Source organism: Amphiura filiformis, chromosome 4 (genome assembly GCF_039555335.1).
Source record: "Amphiura filiformis chromosome 4, Afil_fr2py, whole genome shotgun sequence".
Lineage (NCBI taxonomy): Eukaryota > Metazoa > Echinodermata > Ophiuroidea > Amphilepidida > Amphiuridae > Amphiura > Amphiura filiformis.
The window spans coordinates 58723119-58732371 of NC_092631.1; the positions used below are offsets into that span (position 1 = coordinate 58723119).

General features: G+C 37.3%; 1 protein-coding gene across 1 annotated transcript; it reads left to right on the plus strand.

Moving 5' to 3' along the window:
* The first annotated feature begins 745 nt into the window (after positions 1 to 745).
* On the plus strand, positions 746 to 8976 carry LOC140151131 (uncharacterized). Its single transcript, XM_072173352.1, has 5 exons — positions 746 to 967; positions 1061 to 1104; positions 1213 to 1278; positions 1471 to 1534; positions 4424 to 8976. The coding sequence occupies exons 1-5, from the start codon at positions 869 to 871 to the stop codon at positions 5156 to 5158; spliced, it is 1008 nt and encodes a 335-aa protein (XP_072029453.1). The 5' UTR covers positions 746 to 868; the 3' UTR covers positions 5159 to 8976.
* The last annotated feature ends 277 nt before the right edge of the window (positions 8977 to 9253 follow it).

The following is a 9253-nucleotide window of genomic DNA, read 5'->3' on the forward strand; positions in this document are numbered from 1 at the left end:
TGGACAGTGTAATACATGCACATAATCATGCATAACTCGAAAATGCAAAATCGGATTCGGAAAATACTTATTTTAAAAAAACTTAATTATAATTATTGTCAATTTAGCTTCATTAAATTGAACCTTTCCCTGTCAAGTTTATCGTGCTATTTAAACTTCCCAGTTGGAAGTACGAGATACTTAAGTATAGCCTACTATTTTCATTTGTCAATTTTTTAGGCTAGGCCTTCCTGTATATTAAAAGGGTATGTTAAATTGTTAATAAATTGTCAGTGAATGTTTTACCATTTCTTCGTTTATTTTCAACAATGTGTCACGATCTTTTTTATTTTTCATTGGTCTTTTATTTTAAACGCGTTGTACATGTATAAAAATGGTTATTAAATTAAAATACATTCATATCTACTTTTTCGTTTTTATCCATAATTGTACTTTGTAAATCCATAATTTGTAAGCTCAACACATTACAATAAGCAGCTGGTAACAAAATTAACTGAAAAGCATTTTGTGAATGCACAGCGAATGATGAGTCTAGCTCGGGAGAACGGTAAATAAACCGGCCATGAAACTCTGACGTCACACACACCTTATTATGGGATGCAAGGCCCAGGTCGTTCTGGTGGCACGCTAGTCTCATTCACATACTTTATTAATAGGGTGATCATCTTATAGAATGAGTAAACATGCGGGGGAGGTTACAGGTTGTGTGTGGCTTCCCTATAGTACGTCATGCATAAACCTTCAACACTAGCTTCGTATGTGTTCTGTGTACAATTGTGTGTAGGGTAACTACTGCGCAAGGCAGCTGCTATACATGTACATACACAACACGAGGTCGGCGTAAATTGAGTTGTGCGACTGAAAAACCATGGAGCCTGAAAACCAACTCAACGAAGATGATACCCAAGAATTGCAAGAACCAGACGTTTTTGCAGCTGAAGAAATCAAACAAAAGAGGATAAGAAAGGTTTACATTTGTCTCTATTGTTTTCTTAAGTTACTAATGCACGTGGTGTTTGTAAAGTCGGTTTTAAATCATGTTTTTCTTGTTATTTTGCAGGGCAAACTAGAATATCTCATAAAGTGGAAAGGATGGTCTAACAAGTAAGTAGTTCTTTTGGTATCAACATTTGAACAGTAAAAAAATCCACTTTGTCGTATTTAGATTTCGTGCAAACTGTAACATAACTATGTCATGACTTCGTTTTATAGGCACAACACATGGGAACCTGAAGAAAATGTCTTGGACGAACGTTTGTTGAGGTTTTTCGAGGAGAGGTAAGAACGAATTCTCAGCGATCGGCAGTACAGCCATACGTAAAGACATGCGCGTTATCAATAGCAATGGCACACATAGCATAGCCAACATACATTGTAATTGAGCAACGACAGATTTGACGATGATCACCTTATAGTATCATGCTATTTACCACTGATTTCACGATTTTCGTTCATTTATATCCTTATTAGGTTGAAACAAGAAGCAGCACAGAATTTGTCCAACAAAACGAAAGGAAAAAGGGGACGAAAAAAGGTAGGTGTGGAGGGGGAATCCGGTAAATCGTGGGAGTACACTCAATTCATGACGATTGTTCTATTTTTAGCCCGACTTTTGATCCATTTTTCTTAAATATTTCGTTGAACCGCAGTTTTGTTACGGATATGTTTATATGGATGAAATTATTGAACATTTAGCTATAATATAGTACAAGAAATTTTTCGGAATACGATGATTTGAAAAAGATGTGAACTTGTTTATAAAACAGCATGAAAATCGGCTGAATGTGAAAATGACGACCATGGCATGTATTTGGCTGACTGCAAACCCAATCGTGTGGTTTGATTTCGCAATTTCCATGTAGACCCTGGTGTTCATTTATAGCTTGGGAAAATTCGAAATATATCAACATATAGGGGCTTAGGTCTAGCGATAGAAAAGTTTTATGGGCCTTACGCAAGTATTTCAGCCTACTCCTATCGGTGAAAAGATATTATATGTTAATATAGAACACTTGTTAAAATTTTATCCAACACGAATTACCAGCTGAACCACACAGTTCAGGTTAATTTTTTTTATTAAGCTAACAATTTCAAACTTTGATAACTTTCCCCTATGATCATACTTATTAAAGTTGTTATAATGACCAATAGGTATAGCGCCTATATATTTCAAGAGACAACAACCCCCTCTCCAATGCACCATGTAGTCCATATAGGCTTACATCATCCTTAAGAAACATCTAGGCCTATAGTCGAACATTATTGACCAACTTCTTTATCATGCATGCTAGTTAAGATACACTGCAAAAACTTGAGTGTTTAATTGAACACATTCTTGCCTTCACTTTGTAATAATAATAATAATAATAATAATAATAATAATAATAATAATAATAATAATAATAATACTTGAATAATTATAGAGTTAATATCATACTTTTCAACAGTGAATTGCTAAATTGAAATCTCATAAATAAAATGTTGTAGGTCATATAGCATGTATAAGAGCATTTACTTAAATGTACGAAAATTGGAAAACGATAAACTTTGAAAACTACCGCAAAATCTTATTATAAGGAGAAGGGGACTAATATTTTGCATGCCATTATTTTAACCAACCGCGAAAGACGGGTGACTGCTATGGTTTGTTTTAAACCTTTCGCTTTCTTCATGGCCAAGATAGTTAGGTCTATTCCATGCATGTACAATGTTAGTAAAAACAAATGGAATCTTCACTGCATGGACGCACGAGACTATTCTCGGAAAAATGGGAAATCGGGATTTGATTTTAAGAGAACATTGTTTATCATACAATGGGCTATTCCAGAAAATAGACGCACACCCCCTATAGAGGAGTTCGGATTTCCAGACTTTTTGTCCAGTCGTGATTGTTGGATATCCAGACTTTTAAAACGCCCAAAGGCGAAAAAATCCAGGCGAAAAATAGTCCAAAGTCAGAAATCCTGAATTTGAGATCTCATTTTTGACATTTCCGTGATTTTTCCTTCATTTAATTGGATTTCCAAGCTTTTTCAAGCGACAATGGCAACTGGAATTCCAGTCGTTTGCAGAAAGCAGACTTGGAAATCCAGACATTTCTTTGATTAAAAAGTTACTCCTCTATAGGGGGTGTGCATTTATTTTCTGGAATAGCCCAATTGCATAAATGTTATGACGCATTTGAACTCCAATAATTTGTTAATGGAAATTTAACTGAAATTCTATACTTACGAAATAGTCTAGTTATTTTCAAACATAAGTCATAATAGTCCCTTTATCATGTTAATGAACATTACCACCATGATCATATAATTATACTTACATGTTGTACTATATGAACTGAACATCGTTCATGATCACTTCCACTCATGTATAAAGATATATTTTACCAAGCTTTCCGGAATAGATAATTGATGAGGTCATTATTAACGGTCAACATTAATTATGTATAAGCTTATATAGTTCATTATGTTCAGGTTATGTTTTGAGAACGGTGAACGAATATACTACAAGTACTGCTTTTTAAGAGAACCGTATATTGAAAATATATAGTGATAGTGAACATTTGTTGTTTTAGCCTGTTTTTTGAAGAGCAAAATATAAGTTGTGATTAAAATTGCCTATTTTCACCATTCGCGTTGAACTTTACATCAGTTACCCCGGTATAATGTCGAGCACGCTCCTCAGGATATTCCTCGGTTCCAAATGCCAGTAAAATGTTTAAATAATTATACATTTTTACTGCCTCGGACACATTATTTGGGCATTACCCTTTATTTATACGCATCATTGTTGAGAGAAAAATTTGGCTCAATAATGCACGCGCATGCACTGAGATGTCGATGCGTCCAATGCACGAGCCTTGCATCCCACAAAGGGGGGTGCATTGGACGCATCGATGTCCATTATGTTATCCGTGACGTCATGGACGTGTTGAACCAATCACAGATCAAGAGTTTTGCCTACTCTCGGACCAGACTGTATGTCAGGACCGGCACAAACTGGTTGTGTATAAGAGACTAGCACGGGTTTGCACGATAATTTATAAGAATCACCGATTCACCGTCCTCAAACTAGCTCTGGAGTGTCTCGGGCGTGGTGAAATTATACAATATTAATGCACTGCACTGCTTTTCTGATTAGCTGTGTTGTTGTAAGAGTGTTTGAAACTTTTTCAATAACATGCATTTGCGTCCGTGTGTTTGCAAATAATAAAAGATTGGTTTGCACACGTTGAGTTTGTGTCAGGTAACATTGATTGTGTAAGACGACTGATGCGAAGTCGTAAACCTCGGAATATCCTGAGATGCGCATATTCGTATGAAAACATTAACAACTTGCTCTCCATTATCCATCCCTATAACCACATATCCTGGAAAGAAGATCTGTGCTATAACAAATATGTCTTTTCTGTTTATTTCAGTCGGGCACCTCTGTTCAAAAGACCACCAATAGTGCCGCTGAACACGGTGATGGACAAAGTCCGTCCACCAAACGTCCAAAGCTTAGCAGCTCATCAACTGATACCACACCAGATGGCAAAACAGACAACCGTGATGTCAATTCTAATGAAAAGATAAACAGCCTGGAAGAAGGCAGTCGAAAGGCCACTGGATCTACACCACCATCTCAACCAGTCGCAACTGCATCACGAAATGCTCTGGCAGCTAGCAAACCAACCGGCCCGACAACAGGTGATAAAGTTGTCGCCCCTGTACAATCAAATTCCTATGCCGGATTTGGTAGGACAGAAATTCGTCACGCAATTAGCGTGCCGTCGTCTGCTAACTTGTGGAAACCGCGCCAAATACAGGCAGCGGAGCAAGAAGTTGTCGTCACGGACGTGACATCGGAAGATGTGACGATTACGGTGAGAGAATGTGGGACGAAAGAAGGGTTCTTTAAAGACGCCGACGAAGGTACAGATAAGAGTAGTGAAGCTAATGGTGGTGTGAAAGACAGTCAACCAACTCCTAAAACACAAGTCACGTCGAAAAGCGCTGGCGTCAAGGAGGAGAACGCCACGACCACAAAGACGCAAGATAATGATATTAAGACGGTTGCAAAGACGGCAGAAGCAAGTCCTAAAGGTACAAGTTCCGTGGGAAAAGAAGAGGCGTCACTACCTGCGGCCTCCTCAACGACAAAAAGACAATAAACAAGTTCAACCACAACCAAAAGCAGCTTCTCAATCTCAAGTTTCCGAAACAGATGGCCAAGTGAAACAGAACGAGTGAAGGCAGAGGTACATTGATCGTGAGTAAACGACGTTAAAATTTCAAAAATTAACTGAAATGCTGCACACTTTGTCTGTCTTCATCATGTTTATGTTGTTTCTCTTAACATGTCTTAATTGACTTCATGGGCAGCTTGCTATTAGCGCAAAATCGACAATTTTGGCATTCATTTTTGCACATGTTCGATGTCAATGTTCGTAGTACCGTAATATCGCTTTCAACAGTTTTCGTAACCCAGAAGTACAACATGCAAAAGCTGTTATATCCTGTGGTACATGTGGAATTGTGGATCCACTGTGAAATCGGCGGGTTGTTTTTGCTGCAAGTTTGTTATGAAGGAGAAGGTTTGTAGTATAATTTCTTCGATTACATAGAGATCTATGAATTATTTATGTTTGATGATGAAACTATATATATAGGAAGGTGAAATCGCTATAGTGTTGCTTCTTGTCTAGTTAGGCAAATCTGAATAATATGCAAGACTGAGATTGCGAGGATTCTGATTCTTGTAAAGTTTTTTTTTTGCAGTGAACCACCCCGGGGGAACCATGCCTAAACCCAAGGCGTATTCGATCATGTATCATACGTATTGTAGTCCGTTTGGCTTCATCGAGAGAGTGACGTCAGTAGTCATGGTAGTATTTGAAATCGCGCGGGTTGACTCGAAAAACTAGAGTGTTCATACTCGCAATCAAAGGCGGTACATCGGTACACGTGAGACGTAACTTCGACAAAGTACTAATGTCACTCTCTCGTGGAACCCAAATGAACTATTATAGCGGGAATAGTATTTACAGTAAGTTTCGGTACAAGAATACTAATGAGAATCGAATTTGATCTCGTCCTGAAGCGCGACAGAATCAAAACGGTAGTCTAACGGTGTAGATTATTGTGGTAAATGACTCCATGTCTGAACACAATAATGTAATATCACATGTCATATAGTTAGGGATGAAATCAAAACCGGGTTTCATTGTTTAGAACAATAGAAACCGGCTCCAATCGGACGGAACCAGCGGTCAACCGCCGGTCGAGTTTTGATTTCATCCCTTATTAAACATAGGATGCTGGTTATTCGGTCTTCTGGAGTATAATAACCATATTAATAATATGTTGCTTATTCCGTAGAGAGAATAACGGAAGAATAATTGTGTTTTCGGCCTCGGGATGTTTATAAGCATGATGCCATCACAGATCCCGGAGACCATTCCTATAACTGACACCTTCTTGCCGTTGATGGAGTAAACATCGATATCACATTTATATCACGTACATGTATACTATAAATCAACGAAAGCGAGGTCAAGAAAGGTATCACGTGATTAAAAAATGACGAAATAATCACGTGATACCCTTCGTGACTTCGCCTTCGCTACCGTGACCCTGGGCCGTGACCCTATACGTGATATCGATGTTCAGCCCATCAACGGCACGGCACACAGGTTAAATGTGCCAAGTACCGTATAAAACGTGTCGTAATACTATAGGTATATGACAAACTGCGAACTAAAATCTCCGTCACATTTATCTTAATTAAAAGGTTACGATTTCTTACGTCATAAACGGGCGTAAGCATTATAGGTCTTAAGAAATGGCCCCCTTTCAAATTAGTTATCGCACGTGAAGGGCAGATCACACGGTGACGGGTGACGGCCCAATCCCCCATGCCATCTCACGTGTCGCATGTAAAATACAATATGTAAACTTGTGAACTGTATATAGCTCATAGCTCATATCATATCTTTATTTTATGCAATGCCTTTAGTATACTTGTTATGAGCTGTGACAAAAAACAAAACAATGAGTATAATATTAAATCTGACATAATTTGGTGTAATAAGACTTGGTAGAGTATGCTGAGAGATGAAACCTATTTATCGTATGGTATTTGAGAGTTATAGATTTTTCGTCGTATAAATTTATCTTTCACCTTTACCATGTTGATGTACGGAACGATATAGGTTCCATCTGAGTTTGCCAATTGACTTTGTTTCTTAAGGTATGGTGGTAGGACTATAATGTACGTGGAAACCCGGTACTGCCTCGCTACAACATCGCTGCAAGAAATGATATTGATATATTATTTTGTGGTGTCACAAATTGTTATATTAACCTTTGTTACATGCCCTGCGGGGCTCTAATATGTTGGAACTCATTCATTCATTCATTCATCTATTTTTTCCACTCATCACATTATAGAATTCACTAAGTTCTAAGTCAACTCAATTCTCAATTAGTTTATGTCTTTACTATGGATATCAGCGGCCTCAGCCCTGCCGGGCTCGCGGCCTTCATGTTGCAAAGTGGAGTGAGGCGGTAGCGGACCGTTCCGTTTTTGCCACATATATACCATCATATTAATTTATTTGGCACTATGTAAGTTAAGTACTTCGTTGGATGTCCATCCAAAATCAAAAACTGCTCTAAACATGGCGAATCGTTTTTCTTCAAAATGGTATACGATTAGTTTATTTTATTATACTTTTTTTTCTATTATATTCCATTTTATTTTATTTTAAGTGGAATTCACTTTTTAGTTTACTAATCCGGTGGATCTTAAAACCAGCTGAGATGTACACGAATGTATATTACGTATAACACAGTCACAAGGTATAGCCATATACTTCAACCCAGTTGCTTTTAAACATGTTGAAGTTCAAGAAGGGAGGACTGTGACAAAAACTTTTGCGCCACCATACGACAGCCTTTGTAACATTTTTGTCCGTTTTCTAAAAAACATCGCAGGCTACTGTAATTCTGCGCTGTGTGGTGATGGCAACAATATATCAATTATGGAATTGAATTTGATGCTCTGAATTTGTAGTTGAAATCAACAGCACCGTACTACATTCATGGGTGTCCCAGAATGATTTAGTACCATCTATTCTATGTAACCATGGTAACAGTTGCCACGGTATCTTGACATTTTGCTTGACAATATGGTTACCATGGTTACGATAACAATATACGAACTTGTACCACCACTCAACGTATATTTTTACCACAAACTTCAGAGTTCTTCAGATTGCAAGCAAACTTTTATCGTATTAGTGATGAATTCAAAACTCGATAGAACAACAGAAACCGGACGGAACCGGCGGTCAACCGCCGGTCGAGTTTTGATTTCATCCCTTAATAGGATGCTCTCATTCTTGTACTGATATATACTGCACGGGATGTCTTTTACACTGTTAGTGTTAGAACATTGGATAAAAACACGTTGGGTAAATCATTTTACCCTAAATTTTACCCAACATTTTCAGCAACTTACCCAATGGATTGGGTAAGGTTTTTTACCCAATGTTCAATTTTTTTACACAGCATTGTGTAAATTACTGAAAATAACCCAATGCTGGGTATATGGTAAAGTTTACCCAATGTAGGTTAAAAATCAGTGGTCTAACAGTGTACAAGGTTTTGACTTTAAGTTGTACTCATGGTGCCGGTTCTAATCATTTTGAGACGCACTGAAATATATAAACCTGTATCAATTTGAATGTAATTATTTGATAGTGATATTATATTTAGAATTACAAAGTATAAGAATACTATTTTTCTTCGATTTAATAGATAATATCCAGAGGGCCTATAAAGTAATAATTGTTGTTGGATGTGTGGCTGTATAAATGTATCTGCAAGTCTTTATAATAATATGATCATAATTATATTGAAGTATGTTGTAATGTCGTACAAACCCAGACTATTACTAATAAAAGTATAAAAACTGTAGGTAACTTCATTTTGTATGTATATGCTTACCATTTCGTGTTATTCTGTTAATGAGTTGAATATATGAAGTCAAATGTTGAGTTGCAAGTTAAATATTGGTTTTTGGATTCGTGATCCGTCAGGTTTCGACTTCGGGAAATTGCAGGCGAGCTAAACATCACTCACCTGAGGACGATTTAGGAGAGCTTTCAGGTGAGTGATTATGAGTTAAATTTAACGTTGAGGTTTTTAAATATGTGTAGTGGAAACTCGTTAACACGAAGTTGTGTGGAATTCAAATTTTACTT